This window comes from Antechinus flavipes, chromosome 5 (genome assembly GCF_016432865.1).
Source record: "Antechinus flavipes isolate AdamAnt ecotype Samford, QLD, Australia chromosome 5, AdamAnt_v2, whole genome shotgun sequence".
Taxonomy (NCBI): domain Eukaryota; kingdom Metazoa; phylum Chordata; class Mammalia; order Dasyuromorphia; family Dasyuridae; genus Antechinus; species Antechinus flavipes.
Window position 1 is genome coordinate 259,539,764 of NC_067402.1, and position 26,136 is coordinate 259,565,899.

Below are 26,136 nucleotides of genomic sequence, written 5' to 3' on the forward strand. Positions count from 1 at the left end.
CTAAAATTATATTATAAAGCAACAGTTACTAAAACCATCTGGTATTGACTAAGAAATAGATTAATTGATCAATGGAATAGGTTAGGTTCAAAGGACAAAACAGCCAATAACTTTAATAATCTAGTGTTTGACAAACCTAAACACCCCTGTTTTTGAGATAAGAATGCATTATCTGACAAAAATTGCTGGGAAAATTGGAAATGAGTATGGCAGAAACTAGGCATTGACCCACACTTAACACTTAACTACACCAAGATAAGGTCAAAATGGGTACATGACCTAGGCATAAAGAATGAGATTATAAGTAAACTGGAAGAGCATAGGATAGTTTACCTCTCAGACCTGTAGAAGAGGAAGGGATTTATGACCAAAGAAGAACTAGAGATCACTATTGACTACAAAATAGAAAATTTTGATTATATCAAATTGAAAAGTTTTTGTACAAACAAAACTAATGCATATAAGATTAGAAGGGAAACAATGAACTGGGAAAACATTTTTACAGTCAAAGATTCTGATAAAGGCCTCATTTCCAAAATATATAGAGAATTGTCTCTAATTTATAAGAAATCAAGCCATTCTCCAATTGATAAATGGTCAAAGGATATGAACAGACAATTCTGAGATGAAGAAATTAAAACTATTTCTAGCCACATGAAAATATGCTGCAAATCATTATTAATCAGATAAATGCAAATTAAGACAACTTTGAGATATCACTACACACCTGTCAGATTGGCTAGAATGACAGGGAAAGATAATGCGGAATGTTGGAGGGGATGTGGGAAAACAGAGATACTGATGCATTGTTGGTGGAATTGTGAACATATCCAGCCATTCTGGAGAGCAATTTGGAACTATGCTCAAAAAGTTATCAAGCCATGCAATACCCTTTGATCCAGCAGTGTTTCTATTGGGCTTATACCCCAAAGAGATACTAAAGAAGGAAAAGGGACTTGTATGTGCCAAAATGTTTGTGGCAGCCCTATTTGTAGTGGCTAGAAGCTGGAAAATGAATGGATGCCCATCAATTGGAGAATGGTTGAATATATTGTGGTATTTGAATGTTATGGAATATTATTGTTCTGTAAGAAATGACTTGCAGCATAAATACAGAGAGGATTTGCGAGACTTACATGAACTGATGCTAAGTGAAATGAGCAGAACCAGGAGATCATTATTTACCTCAACAATGACACTGTATGAAGGATGTATTCTGATGGAAGTGGATTTCTTCAACAAAGAGCTCTAACTCAGTTTCAATTGATCAAGGATGGACAGAAGCAGTTACACCCAAAGAAAGAACACTGGGAAATAATTGTAAACTGCTTGCATTTTTGTTTTTCTTCCCAGGTTATTTATATCTTCTGAATCCAATTCTCCCTGTGCAACAAGAGAACTGTTCGGTTCTGCACACATATATTGTATCCAGGATATACTGTAACCTATTTAACATATATAGGACTGCTTGCCATCTGGGGGAGGGGGTGGAGGGAGGGAGGAGAAAAAATCGGAACAAAAGTTGAGTGCAAGGGATAATGTTGTAAAAAATTACCCTGGCATGGGTTATGTCAATAAAAAATTATTAAAAAAAAACAAAAAACAAAAACTTTGAGTTTACTATTAGACAGAAAAAAAAAAAAGGAATATTACACCCAAATTCTAGAACTCCAAGACAAGGTGAAAATACGGCAAGCATCCAGACAGAAACAATTTAAGGACAGGGGAGTCACAGTTAGAATAACACACTATTTAGTAACTTCTACCTTTAAGGAGTCTACCTTAGAATATGATATTCTGGATAGCAATGGAGCAAGGATTACAACCAATACTCACATTTCCAGAAAAAAGTAACATATTAATGTTTCAGAGTAAATAAACAAACAAAAACGAAACAAGGGGATGGGGAAGTAAATGAAAACAACTTGGAAAGTAAATCTAGGTAAGATGTTTTAAAAATTATTGGTGTACCTGAAAGTTATAATGGAAAAAAAGAGCCTAGACATTTTTCAAAAATATAGTCAAAAAAACTGTTAGGATATTCTAAAATCAGAGGGTAAAATAAAAATTGAAAGAAATCTCCTGAACCAGATCTCAAAATGAAAACTCCCAGGAATAATAAAAGAAATTTAAAAACTCCCAAATCAAGGAGAAAATATTGCAAGCATCTAGAAAGAAATAATTTAAGTATAACTGAGCCAAAGTGAAATTAATCCAAGATTTAGCAGTATCTATATTAAAGATTGGGGACTTAGAATATGATAATCTCCAGAGTAAAGCAGTTAGGATTACAACAAAGAATTACCTATTAAGTGAAACTAACTAATAATAAGAGGACTTTCAAGAATTCATGATAAAAAGGCCAGAGCTGAATCGAAAATTTGACTTTCAAATACAGGTTTCAGGAAAAGTCCAAGGCCATAATCAATGAAGTAAAATCATAAGAGAATCTATAAGGTTATTACCTGGTTATTCTTCTACATGGGAAGATTACAAGGGCAGTTCAAAGGAGTTTCTATAGTTAGAGGGCACAGATATGAGTTGAATATGAAGGGATATTATTTTAAAAACTAAAATTATAAGGAGAAGAGAGGAATATACTGGGGAAAAAGGGAAAGAGAGAGGTGAATGGTATAAATTATCTGACTGAAAAGAGGAAATGAAAAACCTGATTTTACAGTGGAGAGGCAGAGAGGAAGAGAATTATCAGAACTGGTTCAAAGAAAAAATACCATACCCACTCAATATGGGTATAGAAATCTATTTTACAGGGAAGGGGATATGAGAAGGATGGAGGGTGATAGAAAGGAGGGCATACGGAGGGAAGGGAGGTTAAGAGGCAAAATCCTTTTTAGGAGGGACAGGGTGATAAGGAGAGAGTGGGGAATATAATTAGCAATAGTAAATATGCACAGAATTTTAAGGCAAGTTTCTCTGATAAAGGCCTCACTTCTCAAATGGAATAGTTAGTCAAATTTAAAAAAAAATTAGGAATCATATTCCTATCTGATAAATCATAAAGATGTGAACAGTTTTCAGATGAACTAATCAAGCTATTTATAGCCATATGAAAAATTTCTAACAGTAGATTGGAGAAATTAAACATAAACAATTCTAAGGTACAATCTTTTATATTGGCTAAGGGCCAGAAACCGAAAATAACAAAAGTTGGAATGAATGTTGGGGGGGGGGGAGATATTAATGAACTGTTAATGGAATTGTGAGCTGATTCAAACATTCTGTAGAGCAAATTGGAACTATGGTCAAAGGTTCCTAAAAATCATATTTACCTTTGGACCTATACCAATACATGGCATGTCTCCTAAATGCAAATTTTTTTTAAGAAGGGAAAGGGCCTATATGTTCAAAAAAATTTTATACCAGTTCATTTTTCAGGACAAAGAATCCTATTAGTAGGATGTTTCAGTAAGATAAGTGCTCTGTGAGATTATGCAAAGTGAAAGGTCCTGTGTACAAAGTAATAGCAATGTTCCCATCAATAGAATGATTGTGAAGGATTTATGATGAAAAATGCTATTCACATCCAGAGAAAGAATTGATTGTGTCAGAATACAGATTGAAGCATACATTTTAACATTCTTTTTCTTAAGAGGGGAGGGGAGGAGATCCGTTTTCTATTGTAGCAACATGACTGAAATCATAATAATGTTTTTTAATTTACAATTTTCTAACTTCATCCTAGAAGGACTACTGTGTCTCAAATACTGAAATGAAAAAATAGGGCATATAAATGAGACACAATTAAAAATTAGTTATTTGTATTGGATCATTTATTGGTGGGGAGAGAGGAAGGAGGAGTATCTGGAACTCCCAATTCTAAACATAAACGTAAAAATGACTGACCTATAATTAAAGGAAAATATTAAATTTTAAATGGGAAAAATGAGATATTATATAAAAACCCTAATATTGTGGATAAAAATATTATACCCACAAAAATTAAGCATAATATTCAGTGAAAACAAAAGGACATTCAATAAATTCTAATATTTTCAGGAATTTATCTCAAACAAACCTGAACTCAATAGAAAATGTAACATATAAGAACTAAAATGAAAAATTAATATCTGTCTTATTCAGACACACATATGTGTATATATGTAGTATATGTATATCTGTAGGTGTGTGTGCATGTGTGTGTATGGGTATGTGCGTGCATGTGTGTGCTATTCCTTTCTTAGAATATACACAACAAGAAGGAGCTAGCACTTTAAAAATCCATAGAAACAAAGGGGTAATACAGTAGTGTGTGCAACTGAATTTCATTGGAATAAGGCGTGTAGATTAATATGAATGGGATAAAGAGGAAAGTATAGGATTGGGGGGAAAAGATAAGATATCTATGGTGGTTGGGCAGGAGTGGGGGCAGCTGGTAAAGCCTAAGTCAAAAAGAAGAGTAAGCAGGGATGGGGAAAAGAAGCAATAAATACTAATACAATACCAATATCAGAAGTAAAATTTATTAGAAAAAATATAGAAGTAGTAATCTCCAAATTCTGACAAAGTCAAAAATTTAATCAAGAAAGAAATCTACATTATATGTCAGTCATATTAATGTTTTAGAAGGATGTGTAAGTATGTGTATGTGCATGTATATATATATATATATATATATATATATATATATATATGTAGGTACACACATATACATACATACATATATATGCGTATTGTGTATGTGTGTGTGTGTATGTATGTATGTATACACATATATATGTATATCTGCAAGCCTCCCTGGAGACATGGAGAGAGGAGGAGGAAAAAGTACCCCAAAAAATGTACAGCAGAGAACAAAAGTAAACCTAAAAGGAATAAAAGAAAAGATGAACAGTTATGAACATAATGCCTTCTATTATTAAATATGTTTTCTTGAATTGGAAATTTATTCGTACATATTTTGAATCCTTCCCAGTGTTCTACTTGGCACATGATAAGATTTTGTTTTGTTTTGTTTTGTTTTGTTTTTATTTGCTTTTATTTTCTTAATGTTTTAAGTGAATAAATATATATATATTAAAGGAAAGAAAATGATTTTAAGATGCTAAATTATTGAACACATTGAAAAGAAAAAAAAATATGTTAAATTGGTTTTCCCAAATCCATTCTTCCTAATTCTTTAATTGTGGAAACTACAGGATTTTTCTTCCCATCAGCTTTGTGTGAATAAACAATGATTACCAAAAAAAAAAAAAAAAAGCATTAATATGGAGGATACTTTAAAAACAATCAGATTTTTTACTAAAGTGTTCCAGATTACAGAGTCAAAAAGAACATTAAGCAATGTTGACTACATACCTTTTCACCATTAAATTATCATTAACTAAAAGGACTGATAGTTGTGGATTAAAAAAAAAAACTTTAAAACATAGCCTTTAAACTTTAAAGAACACAAAACTTCAAAACCATTATCAAAATTTTTTTTATTATTATGCAAAAGAATCATCATTTTTGAAAAATAAACCACAAAAATAAATAAGCACGAAATTTTACTAAACTGAGCATTTTGCATTATATCTTTAGGAGAAAGAGAAAGAAGGAGGAAAAAATAACTAAACGTTGAAAAGCAATCTTCAGTAGAATTTCCTAAAGACTGTATTTTCGGTAAAAAAAATATTGAATTTCTTTTAGGAAGTACCACAGAAGGATCAAGAAAGTCATCATTCATTGGCTTCAGAAAGGGACCTGTAGTAAATCTGTTGAGTAAAATTTTACTCTTTAGTTTTTCATTCATTAGTCCTGTTATAATTACCCTCTCATTAGTTCTGTGAACATTTTACAGCACATAAATGGCTAGCAATTTTTTTAATGGTTGGTGGCTTTTTTTTTTAATACTATCATAATTGTGATTTTTTCCTTGAATAGTTTCTTCACTCTGAAAACAATGAAAGTATATGTTATAAAAGTTTTTTTTTACATAATTGAATTATTTCTATTAAGGTCTTTTCCTAACAATTGGTATAAAGAAACTGAGTGAAGAAAATGTTGTTTGTTTTTGTTTTTGTTTTTATCCAGAATGGCCTGGGGAAACTCACAAAACAAAACAAAATTAAAAAAAAAACACAGAAGATACTTGCAAATCCTGGATTCATTACTAATTTGATTTTAAAGAAGCCATTAAAATCACTTTATTCTATAAATTCATCAAATGGAAATTACTAGGTTTTAAGGATATCAGGTAGCATCCAAATCACTCTAGGTTAATTATTTAAAAAAAGTCCTCAGGCTCTCAAATGGATAGAACCCATAAAACCACAGCAATTTAACATTGGCACCAAGATATATATCAAGGAAATTTGACCCATCCCCTCTTCTTTAACAGATTGTATCTTTTGGCTATACAATACTCTAATGAAAACCCCTTTGAGGTCCTACACTTCTCATTGTCACTATTAGGAGAAGAGTAGTAATAATGCCTCATATATTGCTATAAGTATGTTAATACATTTCCCAAAACACTTTAAAATTTTTACTATTGTCCTTTGGTGAAACATAATAATGCTTTTCTAATCTACAATTTTCTAACTTCATCCTGGAAAAACTAATCTGTCTCAAATACTGAAAAGAAACAATAGAGCATATATATAAGACACAATTAAAAATTAGTTATTTTCACTGGATCATTTTCATTGGATTGAGGACTAAAAAGGCATCTTAAAAGCCCTGTAATCCAACACACTTGATTTAAAGATGAAGAAACCAGGAAGTTCAATGATTTGTCCAGAGTCATACAGTTGCAAGCATCAGAAGTAAGATTTGAATCCAGGTCCTCGAACTGTAGTTAGAGTATCATCTTTCTACTGTATTCCTTTCTAACTAGTTGATATTAAAAAAAATTAAAATATCTATATAAGTATAATCTCCCATATAATAATATGATTATTAATGCTTGGTTATATTCCAAATGGAAATCTTCAAAAGCAAGGTAAATTTATATAATTTTTTTTCCCTGTCTATGTTTAGGTGTACCTGTATTCTTAAGAAAATTGTTTTCTGCATCTCTCTAGATCTTCCTTCAACTCTTGATGTACGATTTTTCTTCTGAGGGATTTAGCTTTCAGTTCTTGAATCTAAATCAAATGGAAAACAAAGAATGAAGTTCACAAAAATGTTTGACTCTATCCTAAAAATTATAAGACTTTTTGTTGCCATATTCTGTTAGCTTTCTTTTTAATTTCAACCAGTAATTCAGAGAGCAATTCGAAATTCCTACAAATAGATTCTAACTTTGAAAGGAGACATGATCAAGATCAGCTGAATTGCATTTGAATTGGAAAAAGACAAAACAACACAACAACAACAGCAATAACAACAAAACCAACTCTATTTCTATTGGATGTTAGTTCACTAGTTCTTATCCTTGAATTTTGTCTCCTTAGATTATTATAAACATATTAAATATAATTTTGAAAAAAATGCCTCCAGATGCTTTCAAAATGTTTTCTTCCAATTAAAATTTTGGTTGAAAAACAAACAAAAACTAAAACAACTCACTCTTATTTTTTTGAATATTGTACCAATTATTAAAAAAAAAAAAACTTTATATGGTTATTTTTGCTTATAATTTCAAATGTTTAAAATAGGCACCTTGAGTGGTAAATAGAACTAGATTTGGGAGAGAAAGAGAGTTGTAAAATGAATTATTATATGAAAACTTTAAAATAAAAATTTGGTTCATTACATGGAACAACCATGACTGGACATCCATCATAGTTTCCAAGGTTATGCTATTTATTATATTAATTAAAAAGGGGAAATATAAGTTTCCTATAAGAAATCACTATTAAGTAGAAGGAAAGAACCAATAGAGGGCAGATACTATGAGGTAGAGTGTACCTCATTTGTGGTATAGTTCAGGAAAGGATTCAGGTTCACACCATCTCAGGGAAGGAGGGAATATAAAGGCAGGAACAAGGATATATTGAGGTAGCAAAGACAGTCTGGGAAAAATTGTGTTCCTATTATAGGTATCTTAAAGATGCTAATTTAAGGTAATCTGAGCACATTATGGTTGCCTTAACTATAGCCATAAAACTATCTGGAAAACAAAGTATCTTAATGTGTAATTTAACATTTTTCTGACAAGGGAAGAGGATAATCTATTTTCAGAATTCACATCAGTAGTCAGTATTTTCTTTTCTTCTTCTTCTTTTTTTTTTTTAAGGTGATACAAAGCTTATGGAGCCTACAAGGCAGAGGGGAAAATTCTAAAGAAAAAGATTCTAGATTTAGAATAGGGGAAAAATCATAAATCAGCATTTATGTGGAAATATTTTTTAAAATATAAAAGTGATAAATTAAATAACCTTTAATAATGTATTGACTTTTTTTACTTGTTCTTCAGCCTCTCCCTTCACTTGTTCTTTAACCTTTGGTCCATATTCTTGTAGTTGAATGTAGTTAAGTTATCCTAAATGATGCTTAAGATGCAGCCTGTCATATTTCTGTTTCACTTCTTCTTGAAGATGTCTATTCATAGATTCCATATGTCTATTTCTTGAAGGTAATGGATCCAATTTTTGCTTAAGCTCTTCAGCATATTTCTATAAAGTATCAGTTTAGCAAAGTATAGAAGTAAAAATCTTTCAACTTAAATAATAATTTAAAATTAAGATTAAATTATTTTTAATTGCAAGCTGTAAGAAAATGTATCATTATCCTTATCTTACAGCTACAAAATATTTTTCCTAAAATGGTTATTGAAGCAAATTAAGAAAAAAGGAATCTTAAGGCACTATCCCCTCACCCAGTGATTGGAGGTGCTTACATTAATACCTTCTATTAAAATATGTCTTGTTAAAAAAAAAAAAGAAGTGTCAAAAAAGAAAAAAAGCCATCATTGGAATATATTATGGAATAGGGAAGACTGGAATTCATCGTCAGAAGAGTATCCTTTAGCAAAAAAAGCTTCTGTCCCCAAAAATAATGTGAAATGGCTCCTTGCCCAAAGAAAATTTATGGAAAAACTCAAAAAAGAATTCAAAACTCAAATGACAGGCATTGAGGAAAAACTAAAGAAAAAAATGAAATCCATCCAAGAAAACAAGAAGATTATGAAAAAAAAGTTAACCAATTAGAAAAGGAAGTACAGCATCTCAAAGCTTAAAATAATTTTTAAAAATTAGAATTGGGCAAGAGGAAGCCAATGAAGCTATGAGGGATCAAGAAACAGTGAAACAATATAAAGAATGAGATAATAGAACAAAATGTAAAACATCTCATAAGAAAAACAAAAGATCTGAAGAACATACCAAGAAGGGACAGTATAAAAATAATTGGACTACCAGAAAGTTGTGACCAAAAAAGAGAATCTCGACACAATATTTATGCAGTAAATAATCCTAGAAAATTGTCTTGGAATGATTAAAAATGAGGGGAAAGTAGAAATAGAAAAAAAAATGCACTGATTATCACCTCAAAAAAATCCTTTGTGGAAAACACATAGGAATATAATTGCCAGATGTCAATACCCCCAAATCAAAGAGCAAATGTTGCAAGAAACAAGGGGAAAAAAAACAATTCCAATACACTGAAGCAACAATTAGAATTGTATAAGACTTATCAATGGCTACAATAAAAGACCGCAGGTATTGGAAACACATCTACAGAAAACCAAAAATATCACATCCAGCTAAATTATCTACAATTTTCAATTTAAAAAAACCCAGTAATTGAAGGAACTTGTAAAATTTTCAGAACTTTTTATCAACCACACCTGAACTTAACAGAAAATTTAACATTAAAGAGCCAATATCAAAGAGTAATTTTAAGGAACTCAATATAGACAAACTATTTAAACATGAACAAATTGCTTATGTTTTTTTACATGGACAATGTATATGTTATGTTTAAGATTTCCATCAGCAATAGGGTAGCTCAAAAGAAAGACTGGCAGAGTAAAGGTAAAAAGATAAAATATTATACAAATGAGATGCAGAAGATGGCATTAGAGGGACAAGGGCTCATAGTTCTGAAAATCTATTCACCTCAGAAATGGATTCAATTGTCAATACTACATATATACCATGAAGGACATAGTACCCTCAAAAATCTATAAGGAAATAGACAGGGAGGAGTAGGTGGATGGGGAAGCAAAACTCCAAGGAAGAAAACAAAAAAGGAATCCCTGGGTGGGGATAGTTAAATAATAATAAGCCAACTTATGGAGCAGAATTTAATGAAGAAATCAGCAGTGATAGGAAAGATTGTGTGTGTATGTGGGGTATAGGTACTGAAATCTAAACTGAGAAGAACCAAAGCAGAAAAAGAAAATTATAGAAAAGTTTCCCTAATAAATATTGATGTAAAAAGATTAATGGAACTTATCATTAGGATAATACACTATGACCAACTGAGCTTTATACCAGGAATGCTCAGCTGGTTCTCTATTAGGAAAATTACCAGCATAATTGACCCTATTAATGCTTATCTCAATAAATGTTAAAAAAGCTTTGGGCAAAATACACCACCCATCCCTATGTAGAGAGTAGAAAAATAAATGGAGTTTTCCTTAAAATGTAAGTATTAGCATCAGCTAAAATATTAGATGTAATTCAACAAGGTAGAAGCATTCCCAATAAGATCAGTGGGAATCTTGTGAGAAATTCTGTTTAACACAATATAATCACACACACACACCCACACACACACACACCCACACACACACTGGATCTAAACAACTGAAAAATATTAAGTGCTCATGAATAGGCCAAGCTAATATAATAAAAATGATAATTCTACCTAAAATAATTTACTTAGACAGTCTCATGCCAATCACAGTGCCTAGAAATCATGGGAAAAAAATTTTCAAGTAATTGTGCTATATAGTCTTGAAAGATTACTAAAATGGATAAAATAATCAAGAGAATATTCTGCTGTGAACTTTGTGAGAGAAACTTTCATTTTAATTTTCAGGAATCTTTTTTATTTAATATTTTTCTATTGTATTGCATTTTTAAATATGTTTTATTTTCAAAATACATGCACAGATAAGGCAAAACCTTGTTGCTGAAATTTTTTCTTCCTTTTGTGCCCCCACCCCTTCCCCTAGAAAGCAAGTAATCCAATGTATGTTAAACATGTTTAATTATTCCATACATATTTCCATATGTATCATGCTGCACAAAAAAAATAAATCAGATCAAAAATGGAAAAAATGAGAAGGAAAGACAAGCAAACATCAACAAGCAAAACAAAAAAAAGGTAATACTATGGTGAGACCTACATTCAGTCCCTACACAGCTCTTTTTGCATCAGATGGCTCTCTCTATTACGTCTACTGGAATTGATCTGAAAAACTTCATATTGTTGAAAAGAGCCAAATCCACCAAAATTCTTTTGTTACTTTTTAAGACATCCACCAGTATTTCAAGTCCAAAACTAGTCAAAGCTTCTGCTTACTGTCTGCTTTTACTGCTATTTTAAGGTTTGAAGATGCAGACTGCATGCTAAATGGAGATGTCTGAACCACTGAGGAGTGAAGAATCCTGCCTATACATTCATATTGAAGAAGACAATTCTCTGGAGTGGTAACCAGAATTTGAAATGAAAACTAAGAAGACCTACTTTGATTAGAGACATGCTAAATTCTTCCTATTGTTGACTTATTATTTTCAGTATTTCACAATCCTCCATGATTGAGGTATTGAGACAATGTTTTCATAAATTTCAATGATGAATGAGAAAATAAACTAATTATAATTAACAAATAAGGAGTATAACATTCAACAATGTTGGATTAAAAGTACATGGAATGATTATCCTACTGAAAAGATAAAGGATAGGTTATCTTGTGAGGGAGAAATCATTCTCAAATGCTCCCATAGGAAAGCCAAGGGAGATTATGCATGTTGTTTATAAACGATTATTGTATAATTATAGAACTCCCTATAAGTCAGTCATTATTAGTAAACAAGCATTCACTAAGTGCTTCCTATGTACCAAGTACTATGTGAAGCATTGGAGATATAAACAAAGTCAAAAAGACAAATCTCTCCTTTCAAGGTGCTTATGTTCTAAATGATTAAAACATATCAATAACATTCATGAAAGCAAGTTACATATTGAATATCTGAGAGGTAACATCAGAAAAGAAGGCACTTCATTTGTAATGGGACTGAAAATTGAAAGACTTATATGAAATAGTAAAAGGTTAAATGATCAGAATTAGCACACTGTACATCAATATTGGGTGATGATCATCTATTAATAACTTAGGTCTTTCCAGCAATACAATGATCTAAGATACTCTCAAAGGATTCATAATGAAAAATGCTATCCACTTCAAGAGTAAGAAATGATGAAGCCTGAATGCAGGTCAAAGTATACGATTTTCACTTTAGATGTTTCATGTTTTTTTCCCCCATTTAAATAGTTTCTTCTTTCACACCATGACTAATATGGAAATATGTTTTACATGACAACATCTAAAAAATACATATCAGATTGGTTATTGTTTTAAAGGGGGGGGCAAGGAGGAGGAAGAGAGAAAATATGGAACTCAAAATGTTTAAAAAATAAATATTCAAACAAGTCTTTGTGGGCCATAGGGGGAAAATGCTCTTAAAACAAAGAAAAAGAATAGCAGGTAGGCCAGTATAGTTGGATCTCAGAGTTAGGAAAAGGAGTAAAGTGTGAGAAAACTGGGAAAGCAGGAAAGGGCTAAATTATGAGGGCCTTTAAGAGGCAAGAAAAGGAAGTTTTATTTGATCTTGGAGGTGAGAGGGAGCCAATACTTCTAGAAGAGGATTAGAAATGACATGGTAAGATTGATGCTTGAGGAAAATCACTTTGGCAGCTTTGAAGAATGGATTAGTGTGTGGAAGGTCTTCATTCAGAGAAAGAAAGAGGAAGGCAAGTGCAATAATATAAGCAAGAGGCAAAGAATGCCTGCATTATATTGATTGTTATTAGACAGAAATGGACTGTTACGAGAGATGCTCAAACGGCAGAAAATTTGTCATTATCAAAACGAGGAGTTAAGAATATTATTAAGGTTGCAGTCCTGGATGACTCGAAGGAAGGCACTGTCACTGATAATGGGGACATTCAGAAGAGAAGAGAGCTCAGGAAGAAAAGACAAGTTAGGTCAAGGTCAAGATGCATATGGCACATCCCATTTGAGATGTCCAAAAAAACTTAATGACATATGGAAGGAGCTCAAGAGAGAGACTAAGGCTGAGTACATATCACTGTGGAAATCATTCCTCCACAAGGGTGTGAAGAAGACTCATAGGGAGCTGATGAGGTCACCAAGAGAAACAGTACCATTTCCAAGGGTGTAAGCTCCGTGACAGCTCAGGCCATGTCATATTCTTATCTGCCCTCAAGTTTCACAAAGTATTCTGCATATAGCAGGGCACTAGGACATTTACTGAGGAATTTGAACAAGCAGATATTTATGGCATATCAAGAACAGAATCCACCTTTCTAACCTTATTAGATATTATTCCCCTTCTTGCAGTCTACAGTCTAAAGTGTTCTTCTTTTGCTTCTACCCACCAGGACACAGGACTCCATTTCCCAAAGCCACACCCTTGTGCAGGGTACCTTTTCAGCCTGGAGTGCACTGCTGCTTTTCTAACCTCCTCCTTCCATGAGAATGTCTTGTTTCTATTGAAATTCTGCTTCCCTACCTTCTTCTACATGAAGTTGCTGCTACTACTTTCCTTTGAAAACTATGCCCTGCTTCCTGCTCCAAATTTCTGTGACTTTATTGTGTTCACATTTGTATTTGCTTTCAGTATTCTTGCATGGAATGTAAATTCCCGATAAAAAGATGATTTTTGTCTTTCAGCCTCAGTGCCCACAACAGTACTTGGCGCACACAAGGTACTTGATAAATATATATTGATTAAGGACGATCTGTGCTTCAAAAATAACATGAGGAAACAAGAGTGGGCACCCACTGGAAAGTATTCCAAACAGGAAGATGCATCATACCGCATTAAGTAAAAAGGATTCATTGTAGGGCTCATTACATTATTGTAAAGATTTTTCTTTTTTCATTTCTTAACCTCAAATTTTCTGTCACAAAGTTTCAATGTAAGAGAAATGCTTTCAAACCTTCATTTAAAAATATGAGATCCATACCTGCTTCTATAGAGTTCTCTCTCACATTGTGCTTTTTCATTATCTAACTGTGATTTAGTTTTTCCTATTTGTGACAATTCTTCTTGTATTCCAATACTCATCTTTTCTAAATGGTTAATGTTTCTTTTGAGTACTGCCCATTGTGAATTTTTAAATTTTATTAATGGTTTATATATAGAAAATACCTTCTTTTTTTCCCAAATGTAATATGAATCTGCATAGAGAAAAACACAAGTAAAGAAACATATTAGGATTTCAAAATCAATGGGGCAGTAGCAGGATATTTACAATGCATATTCTTTGGCACTGATAAAACAGTTTCCACATACAAATCCTAAGATTATATCAAAATATCATTTTGTCAACAGATTTAAATTGAATTTAAAATAACCTACTTTGGGTTATTGTAGACAGCTGAACAGAATCTCTAAGTTACACATTATTTTATTTAAAAAAAACTATTTGAAACCTCAAAATTCCTCTTAATATAAGAAAATATATGTGAAAATTAAACTTACTGATATATACTGTGAAGGGGAACAATAAGATGAATAAAATACATTATATATAAAATATAGTATATATTATATATAGCATATATTTATGCTTATAAATTACAAACATGCTAAATTTCTTTAAAAGTATCATAAATGTGTTTTATTTCAAACAGTTACATGTAAACACTGCTTGTCCTTTAGAGAGTTACACTATAAATCATTCATATACAGCAACATCCTTCCCTCCATGATTCATTAGCCAGACTTCTGATAACTTTAACCAACATATAACTGAAACACCAGAAGAAAGTTTAAAAAATATCATCTGAGCATTAAGGAAAATAACTGCCACAACCCAGTCACTTTATTCTGAAGAAGGGATGATAGCTAAATTTAGATGTAATCCAGAATTAGAAAAGTGTGTTATATCAAGTTCCAGATTTAATAGACTTGGTTATTGGGTTTTCTTTGGCAACGTTCAATTCTTCATTTGATTCACTGTTCAATAGAATTGAAACAGCAAGGATGCAGGGGAAAACAGGGCTGTTCTGGGTACTGCTTGTAATGGGTACTGAAGTTGACATTGACAGTAAGGGAAACCTAAGATGCAAGATTTAAAGCAAAAGAAGAAACTGTCACAGACAAGTTAGAGGACTTGTTGAGATTCACAGTTAATAAGGAGATAATAAAGGATTTGTACTTAAGTAGTCAAGATATCATGTCTAGTGCAATATCCTATATCCCATGCTTATGGAAGAATTTTAAAAACGAGGCAGAAAATTTGTAAGATTGTTACTACTTTTGGTCCCTTAGAGAAAGATTCTACTATTTTACCCATTGTTTCCATGAATGAGATCCCTTTAATCACCTAATGATCTCAATTTCTTCAATACTTTTCTATTATCAACAAAGTAAAATTCATTCCTACACTTTATGCTGGCATTCAATATATATAACACACATTAAATAATCTAGCACATACAGGCTTACAAAATAATTTCCCCGAAATTATCCTGTGAAGTAAGTCTTTTACAGATTAAGAAAATGAAGCTCCAAGATTAAGTGATCTCTTTATATACACAAAGCTAATCACCCTACATTGTTAATAGCCTATCTTTTCATATTTACTTCTTTTTGCTATATACTGTTCTTATGAAACTGTATTTTCACTGTCATTCTCCTGTCTCTTTGCTCACAATTTCCATGTTTGAAATTTTCATTCCAGTTCTCCTGGACTCCCATGACCTAATGAATTCATACCCATCCTTAAAACCTTCAGAAAGTTGTTTTTATTCTTGATAGCTGATATTCTTTTCCACGTTATACCTCACATAGCATTATGACTGTACTCTTTATTTGCTTGTTGTTATATTATTTGTATTTTTTTTCCTACTAGAGTTATCTATGTAGGCTCTATTCCCCTAGTACATTGCACATTCTGAGGACAAGGCCTTTGTTTTCCTCAAATTTGTGTATCTGGCACTGAAACAAATAGTAACTCATCTTTGAGAACTTCTATAGCTGAAAAATCATCACCTGGAAGCAAAATAATCCTTTTTAGCTTGGCAAACTCTGCCAGACATTTCACATTAGATGCCAATGCCAGAGCTTCCAAGAGAACACAAAGTCACCTCTATCTTACTATGGGTCAATGGAATAGAACTTGTGTAAACTTCTTGGATATAAGAGCACATTTGGTTTCTGTTTAACACTGGTATTCCATTAGAAAATTGGAAACGATTCTTACCCTCGATATAATTTGAGGGAGGTAAATTACAAAGCTTTCTATCGCTTTCAAGTGATTGATTGATGTCATCAAGTGTATCTGCAGACATCTCTCCTTTGTCCTATAGAATACATAAAGATAAAGTAATAAGTTTATGGAAAATTATTATAAAATGAAAATAACAATGGCTAACATTTCTATAGCACATTAAGCTTTTCACAGCAATTATCCTCACAAAAATTTCTTGAGAAAAGCACTACACATAATTATTTTACAAATGAGTAAACAGGCTATAAGAGAGATTCGGTGCTTTGTCCAGAATCTTAGTTAGCCAAGAGTCCAAGAACAGATTCAAATTCAGGTCTTCTTCATTATTCACTAAGCCACCTAGAAGCTGATTTAGCAACCTTATGAGAAGTAACACAAATTAATCATGATATCTGCAACATGCTATAAATGCATTTGCTATTGCCAGTCTCTCCTAATTCCCAGGGCATCAGAGAAATCTTTGGTAAACATTAATATCAAGCATGCCTCTTCCTGAGGCCTTCAGAAATCCTCTGGCTGCTATCTCACATGGATGCAGTTTAAGCACAATGGAGCACCTGGGAGTTTATGCAGGCAAGCTTCAGAACTTTCAGGTGCTTCACATGCTACTCTTAAGACCTCCTGCACTCTCTTAGCTCCTTCTCCTTGGCAGAGCTCCAGATGAAAAGGGTCGGGGTCCTGCCCCACTGACCTTATATCAGGTCCATGAGGTCACAGGCACAGCCAGTCAGAAATGGAGACATTTCCTGTTCCTGATGCGATTTCAGAGTGTTCAGGGTTCCCGCAGATGCTGGAGATCCCAACCAGGAAGGGAGTCCCTATGACTCATAGCTCATCACATCCAGGGATCTCCAAGCCAGAGACCTGTGTTATATCCTAACAGTGCTTGCCTGGCCTCTCTTATGGACACTTACAGCTCTCTCTTACAGAGAGTAAATGATCTTCATTTTATTTATGGGGGAAATGAGAGAAAAGTCAACAACATAATTAGTTTTCTGACATCCACAATGGACATATTCACTTGAAGATTCCTTCCAAATATTTTTCTGATTAAATACTCCTGTGCTTCGTAATGCAGAAAAGGGATCCTATTTGTTCATTGAAAATAGTATTATTTTCTAAATTAAGATATATTTTTAGCAGTTTTTACAGTACCTTATTATTTTCATTTAATGTTTTCTTGACATGCCTAAAAGACAAATAATTTATTTTACTATAAATATAAATAAAAGTGTATCATTGTAATTATTTGATTTTCAATACATATTTCAAAATCATATGGTTTTTTTTATGTTTCTAGTCAATAACATAAACCACAGAATCTAACAGTATTAAACTTATAGCCATATTTTTTAAATAAATGCTTATTTTTGCCTCTGGAAAAGTATTTGTGATGTGCTTTGCAAATTTTATTTTAAAAATGTTTATATTTTAATTCCCCCAAATCTACTTTTTCACCCTTCTATTTAAACTCTTTACAATTAGGAATAATACATAATCCAGTGCAAATATGTAGAGTAAAATAAAAAAATAATTTTTGTATCCCCCAAAAAAGAAATCTGTCTTTTTCTGTACTCTGAATCCTTTAGCTATCTAGGCAAGTAACACGTTTCATCATTTGTCATCTGAAATCATGGTGGCTCATTATGGTGCTAAGAGTGATGAGTTCCTAAATATTTCAAAATTGTCTTTAACATACTGTTGTCATTATGTTATTCCATCACATTTCTATATCTCTATTCTTCCTTCTGTTAGTCTCTCCCTTGAAAAGTTTTTAAAATAAATAAAAAAATTCTGAATTAACGTCTGAATTTTTTTTAATTAAAAAATTGAGAATACTCTCAAAATAAAGGTTAGAAAATCTTAAATTGTAATAGAATGCCAGTGAATTATTTTGTCAATTGTTTATGTCCCAAACTGCTTGTTGTTCTAAAAGGACAAGAATATGAACAGAAAACTATGACTGTCAGTGTAAACTGTGCCATCTAGAAACATTATGTCTAGTACCTTGCACTTTATTATAACTTTTATAAAATATTAAGCATGGTAATCAAAATCATATTTTTGGTCATTCAAATTATATGTACCTAGGCTTCTTTTTTATTATATTGAAATATAGAGGTCAGATAGTAATCTCATTGATCTTTTTTATTTTTCCACAGCCTAGCATAAGGATCTTCACATTTTAAGTAACTAATGCCTTTTAAACAAGTTACACCAGCATATTAAATGGACCCCTTGTGGAAGAAAACATGTGGAAATGATTCAGGAAACCATGATATTCCCCTCTAGAGAAAGTACTCCTGCTGATAAAACTATCCACAAATTCTCTTTAATACTCGAGTATGAAACTTAAATGTGATTATTTAAAATTACAAACTTCAAAGACAGAAATTCTGTGAAACAATGACTGGCTCTTTCTAGGTATTTAAAAAAATAACAAGATATGTCCTATAAATTAGAGGGAGAAAACTAAGTGTGAAATAAGTAAATTATGGTTAAAGTGTAGATGAAGAAAATGGCTTCTCTCTCTTTCCAGGGATTTTAATCAACTATTGCATTAACAACAATGGTAAGTTAAATAGATTTTATACTATTCCCCAGCCATATCCCCCATCATTGTCTCTATAGCTATTGTTAAGTCCAGAAAGATGATCTCTTTTCAGTGAAGACTATTGTAATAAAAGCAATAAAAGCGGAATACTCGGCTGCATGCACAAGAAACATCATAGATTCATTGGATGAATAATGACAGTTCATGTTTCTATAGCACAAGAACTTTCCTTCCAACAATCCTGCTGATAAGCCAGGTATTATCATCCCCATTTTACAAAGAAATGTGTGTGTGATATGTCCTAGATTCTACCGCTAAAATGGGCCTTGTGGTACAGTGGAAAGTGAACTCAATCTGGAGTTCAAACCCCAGCTCTTCCTCTTTTTCGCTGGTATGACAGAGTAAACCACTTAGGAGCCTGGACTACATGACCCCTGCAGTGCCTTCCAGTTCTCAATCCGTGCTAGAGCATTAGGAGACTGGAGACTTGAGCCTTAAATCTTCCCACTACAAGACTGGGATTATTACTAATGCTTGGGCTTGTAGGGTGAAAACTACTTTTCATAGACCAATGTCAATCCTGCTGTGTCCTGTCACCACAAGGAGCAGTGTATTATCCCTGGGGCAGGTTCCCTATACCTGAGAAAAGGAGAATTTCAACCATCAAACAGTGGCAAATAATGGGGCATGAGCTTATAAAAGGGAAGTCTGGGCCCTCTAGCTTAACCAATAATAATCAGCTTTCCTGGCATTCCTGCAGTGAATGTCTCACACCAACAGAATACTTAGAGAGAACATTCAACTAGCAGAACAAAGAAAATCAGGACAACAGTCTTCTACAATGAGAAAAAGCACACATTGCTAATATTTTTTCTATGAGCTTGTCCAGTACTAGTTTACCTGAATGCATAAGGATCTGTCTTACTTAAGGTGCTGTCATCAGGACTATGGAATAGGATACCAGATGAAGAATTCACCTTTTCACAAGTCATACTAGAATCCTTGGAAATGCACTTCTCATTTTCAGGCTTTTTTACACTTTTCCTGTGCATGGCAAAGTCATTGCAGGGGAAAAAAACAAAACAAAACAAAAAAAAATCCATGAGGTGATCTTTAAATAATTCTTTACTGAAAATTTCTAAGAAAACATTGGGAGACATGTATTTTTCTTTCTCTTTTAAAATATGTGACATTTTACTTCCAGACTAAGCTTCCTTAACTAAAATGCTGTTCATATCATTCCCTAGAACATAAACTTTAATGGTCCCCTTCTTTTGCGGTGCATTAAATTGCATTGTCTGCCTGTAAAGCTTCTTCACCTTCAGGCCTACAGTCTTAATCCAACAAAAGTTCTCACACTGCTCAGAATACAAGGCCCATTCTAGTTAGATCTGTGCAAAGAGATGGGATTGAAGGTGCTGGTTGTGAACTGGAATCTAGTTGTAGAAAGATGCTGTGGGAAGGTGAGGCTATGTGACCTGGTTTGTTTTTTAAGCCTCTCTTGGCCCTTGATTGTGCAGGTTGTGTTAACTAAGTGAACATGATGAAAAAGGCTCGAGATCAGATTCTATCTTACAGAAAGCATCTGAAACATGGGCTTTAGGACTCTTCTAATTCCATTAAGGAAGACATTCCTGGGAGACTAGAGCAAGAGGCATCCTGAGATCATCCCCACTGAGGTCAGGTTAGCTCCACAAGATGCTGCAGCAAATTGACACACTGAACTGAAGAATCTTTCAGTAATTACGGTTTACCAGGGAGTTGCCATGGGATTAGAGAAGGTGAATGTTATTGATTCCTGAGAAATTCTAGCCTGAGTAATAGTTCCTGCATATTTCCCATAAAAGGGTCTAAGGGAGGATAAATAAAAATTGATGTGTTCATTATGACAAATTATACTAGACACATCACGTTTCCTTTTTCAAAAAAACTGTTTTTTCATCACTAGAGAATAGAACACTAGCTTCAAGGAATGGCAAAAACCCAGTGTGCCTGGATTTCAACAAGTATTTGAAAAAGTTTCTCACAAGGTCTTTGAGGATTAGGACAAAAATCGTATTAAAGAAATATTTGGACTTTTTTTCTCTGGGCAGATCTAAAGAACACTAATTCGCCCTGGAGGGCAACAGGTAGCTTTCTCCTCAGTACTTGCTCTGTTTAACATTTTACACTGATGAAGCGATAGATGGAATGCTTATTAGAGTTGTAAATGGCATGGGATCAGTAAAGGCTGCAGATGAAATAAGTTACAGAACTGAGATTCCAATGCATCTTTATAGATTGGAACAATGAGATAGTGCTAACAAGGAACATTTCAAAAGGGATAAATTTAAAATACTGGAATTGGATTTTTAAAAGTAAGCTGCATATGTATACAATGGGGGCAAAACAATTTTTCATAGAAATTCTCAGAGAAAGATGTAGAAATATTTGCTAATGGGCCATAAGTTTAATATGATGAGGCTATCAAAAGGCTAATGTGATCTTGGCAGCAAAAGTAAAAGAAGACATGCTAGGCATTATGATGCTTAGACACTGGAAAAGTTCAGGCCAGAGAACTAAAAGAGACCTTAGAAGGGAACCTTGATTTGTATCACAGGAAGCAAGTGGGAGTGTCTAGTTTAGAGGATGCCAGGATAATAGTCATCAAAAATTTAGGGGATTAGAATGCAGAAGAAGGTCTGGATTTCTTCAACTTGACTCTTTAAGTCAGAATCATTAGCCCTTGCTGCCCAATATAGAAAGGTAAATTACAGCTCAACCTAAGAAAACACCCCCAACTATTGCGAGTTGTTCAAATATACAGTGGGCTGCTTTATTTGGGTAGTAATTTTTCAAGGTCACAAAGTTTTTGACTACTTTGGGGGGATACTGCAGACAGGATTGGTTATTTGGGACAAAGATAAACTACATTAATTTTGATCATCAATACAAAATAAAGATGTATGACTAATTAAATGTTTGCCAGGATTTGTTGGATTTTTATAATTTAAATAAAAGCTTAACAGAACTTTTAAAGATTTGTACATGTCACTGATCAACCCAATCTACTGAATCAAAACGAACATAATCATTTAATCCTGATTATGAAATAATTATGTAATTCATAGATTTTTGAGTGATACAATTAACAGTCTAATTCCTTGGTGTCTTGATTGCATTTCATCCAAAATAATGTTATTGAAATTGTTACTGGGAATCTTCACCTAACCGGGTCATTTAATCAAGGGGAAAATTTAAATTGACTCAATTTACCATTGAAGAAGTTAGCTATAAATAATCTAAAAAGATTGAAAAAAAAAAGGTTATTCACTTATGGATTTTATATGGGAATATTCAAACCTCAAGGTTTTAGGATTAGAAGCATTTTAAAAAAAGGATTCAGAAATTGGAGTTCATTGCTCAAAAGACAAGTAGGAAATATTATCATATATATTTAAATCTAGTCTGTTTCAGCATTTGTAGAAGTTCTTACACTGATTAAGGGGAAAAAAAAATCAATGCATTGGGTAAAAATGGCACTTCCTAGAATCTGATGTGCTAAGAGCAGTAACCACAGGCAGTGAATTTTGTTATAACATGACTTAACCATTAATTTTGCTTACCTATTCCAATGACCATTGGAATGTAACAAATTGTGCAAACAATCTACATGTAGTAAATTCAGAATATTAACCCCTACCGTTCTTCTGTTTTCTGTTTTTCTCTTTTTGTACAGGTAGTTCAGACTGCTTCCTGAGGACTGCTTTTTGTAGAACAACTCCAACCTTAGAGCCAGTGTCAGGCCCACTTCTAGTGTCAGCTGTGGCTTCAGCTGCTTCATTTTCTTTTAGGGGAGTCTCTGTGGAGATTCCCTGATTTCTAGTCTGAGGCGGGGATTGGCAAGGGTAAGGCCTTGAATACTCCTCATTCGTGGAACTTGTGGGACACTCACTTTTCTGAGAATTACTTATAGAATCACTTCTTGAAGAATCTAAAAAGTAAATATTTGAGTTCAATAGTACATCACGTTTATCCACCTGACATCATCATTTTTTTTTTCACAGCTTGGCACTCAAATTCCACTTATTCAGATGATTTCATTTTGTTTATTTCTGGCAATTGATTTATCTGTTAACATATAAAAAAACTTTCCAATAATTCATATAAAAACCCCTCCAACAACTCTTTGATTTCAGTATCCAGCCTATCTTCTTTTTCATGGATCATGGCCTGTAACTCGCTTTTGAAATTTTATCTCGGGACTTCTGGTTAAGATGGCGGAGAGGAGGCTCACAGCTGCATAAGCTCCATGCTTTCTCTCACTATCCATTTCATTACAAGCCTCTGAATTAATGCTTGACTGAAAAAACCCCACAAATAGTTACCAAGAGAAGCCATCCTTGAGATTCGCCAAGAAAGGTCTGTCTTTACTGGAGGGCTGGGATGGTTTTAGATCGGGTGCAGGCGGCGGGCAGTGGCAGGGAGAACACGGGAGCAGACTGGAGAGGGGGTGGGGAGTGGTCGCAGCCGTCTCTGCGGGGAGAGCTTCGCTACAGGTTTGGATACTTTGCTCCGGCAGCAAGTCAGCAGCCCAGCAGAGAAGCTAAAAACACCGGGGGTGAAGAATACAACCCCAAACAGCTGGAGTCTCTCGGGACCTGGCCGCCCCCCCCCACCCCCCCACAGTGACTCAGCACGCTCTGGGATCTCAGAGCGCAGGCGCACACAGTCCTGCTAGTGCCTCACTGCTGCCCCTTGCAGTCTGTAGAGGAAGCTCGGTAACACCACCCAGCCCCTCCCCCAAAGAAAGACTCCAGTTTTTTTCTGTTTTTCTTTGCTAGTTTGTCTTTTATTATTAGACAGAATGAGCAAGAAACTGAAGAGGACTTTAACCCTTGACAGCTTCTATACAGATAGAGAGCAGACTCTAAATCCTGAGGAGACTAAAAACAGACAGTCCCGAGGTGAATCCCCAAAGGAGGAGATCATCTGTTCCTCAGCACAGATGAACCTCATAGAAGTAATTAAAAAGGCTCTCACAAGGGAGCTAGAAGAAAAATGGGAGGCTTGGCAAAAGAGCCTGGAGAAGTCAGTTAAAGAGAGAGTGGATAAAGAAACCAAATCCTTGAAAAATAGGATTGGCGAACTGGAAAACAAAATTGTCGAAATGGAAAAAAATTCCACAGAACAAAAGAATTCAATGGGACAATTAGAAAAAGATTTTAAAAAAGTGAGTGAAGAAAATACTTCACTGAAAATCAGGGTCGAACAATTGGAATTGAATGACTAGAGGAGACAAGAAGAATCAGTCAAGCAAATCCAAAAAAATCAAACAATGGAAAAGGATGTGAAATACCTTCTGGGGAAGACAACAGACCTGGAAAACAGATCCAGGAGAGACAATCTGAGAATCATTGGACTTCCAGAAAAACATGATGAAAAAAAGAGCCTGGACACTATTTTCCAGGAAATTATCAAAGAGAACTGCTCAGAAGTCATAGGAACAGAGGAAAAAATAAACATTGAAAGGATTCATCGATCACCCACTGAAAGGGATCCTAAAATCAAAACACCAAGGAATATAGTGGCCAAATGCCAGAACCCTCAGACGAAGGAAAAAATATTGCAAGCGGCTAGAAAAACCCAATTCAAGTATCAAGGAGCCAAAATAAGGATCAGCCAGGATCTGGCAGCATCCACATTAAAAGATCGAAGGGCCTGGAATATGATATTCCGAAAGGCTAAGGAACTTGGTATGCAACCAAAAATAACCTACCCAGCGAGAATGAGCATCTTTTTCCAGGGAAGAAGATAGACATTCAACCAAGTAAGCGAATTTCATCTATTTCTGATGAAAAAGCCAGAACTTAACAAAAAGTTTGATCTACAAATATAGAACTCAAGAGAAATCTAAAAAGGTAAAGATTAATCTTGGGAACTATATTTCAACTATATAGATGTATAAAGAATACATGTATACCTTGTTCTAGAAATTGATGTGGAAAGGACATTGTACCAGAAAAAGGGTAAAGTGGGGGTAGTACATCTCATGAAGAGGCAAAGGAAACCTATTATATCTGAGAGAAAGAATGGAGGGGGATGAATATAGTGGGTATCTTACTGCCTTCAGAATTGACTTTAAGTGAAAAATCTTAAGACATATTCAATCTATGGTGAAACTTCTCCCACCTCATTGAAAAGTGAGAAGGGAAAAGTGAAAAGGGAAGGAATAAGCTAAGAGGAAGGGAATACGGAAACTGGGAGGGAAAGGGGTAAGATAGGAGGAGGAACTCTAAGGCGGGGGTAGGGATACTAAAAAGGGAAGGCTGTGAGAAGCAAGTGGTGCTCACAAGCTTAATACTGGGAAGGGGGGAAAGGGGAAAGAAGGAAGAAAAGCATAAATCGGGGTTAACAAGATGGCAAGTAATACAGAATTGGTCATTCTAACCATAAATGTGAAGGGGGTAAACTCCCCCATAAAGAGGAAGCGGTTAGCAGAATGGATTAAAAGCCAGAATCCTACAATATGTTGTTTACAGGAAACACACCTGAAGCGGGGAGATACATGCAAGTTAAAGGTAAAAGGGTGGAGCAAAATCTACTATGCTTCAGGTGAAGTCAAAAAAGCAGGGGTAGCCATCCTGATCTCAGATCAAGCTAAAGCAAAAATTGATCTAATTAAAAGAGATAAGGAAGGGCACTATATCTTGCTAAAGGGTAGCATGGATAATGAAGCACTATCTATATTAAACATATATGCACCAAGTGGGGTAGCATCTAAATTCTTAAAAGAGAAATTAAGAGAGCTGCAAGAAGAAATAGACAGTAAAACTATAATAGTGGGAGATCTTAACCTTGCACTCTCAGAATTAGATAAATCAAACCACAAAATAAATAAGAAAGAAGTCAAAGAGGTAAATAGAATACTAGAAAAGCTAGATATGATAGATCTCTGGAAAAAATGTAATGGAGACAGAAAGGAGTACACTTTCTTTTCAGCAGTTCATGGAACCTATACAAAAATTGACCATATATTAGGACATAAAAACCTCAAACTCAAATGCAGTAAGGCAGAAATAGTAAATGCATCCTTTTCAGACCACGATGCAATGAAAATTACATTCAACAAAAAACCAGGGGGAAGTAGACCAAAAAATAATTGGAAACTAAATAATCTCATACTAAAGAATGATTGGGTGAAACAACAAATCATAGACATA

General features: G+C 33.8%; 1 protein-coding gene across 2 annotated transcripts in view; it reads right to left on the reverse strand.

Annotated features, from left to right (window-relative positions):
* LOC127564428 (ankyrin repeat domain-containing protein 26-like) overlaps window positions 1-26,136 on the reverse strand; it is a 45,050-nt gene that overhangs the window by 11,659 nt on the left and 7,255 nt on the right. Inside the window, exons 2-5 of one of the 2 annotated variants that reach the window (XM_052000958.1) lie at window positions 19,835-19,978; window positions 17,536-17,569; window positions 16,354-16,453; window positions 6,988-7,088 (exon numbers count right to left, since the gene is read on the reverse strand). In XM_052000958.1, the coding sequence (XP_051856918.1) occupies window positions 7,069-7,088; window positions 16,354-16,453; window positions 17,536-17,569; window positions 19,835-19,926 (246 nt within the window). In that variant the 5' untranslated portion in view covers window positions 19,927-19,978 and the 3' untranslated portion in view covers window positions 6,988-7,068. Of the gene's footprint in view, window positions 1-6,987; window positions 7,089-14,294; window positions 14,325-16,353; window positions 16,454-17,535; window positions 17,570-19,834; window positions 19,979-26,136 lie in introns of those variants that run through there. The other variant, XR_007954260.1, reaches the window with a different exon arrangement.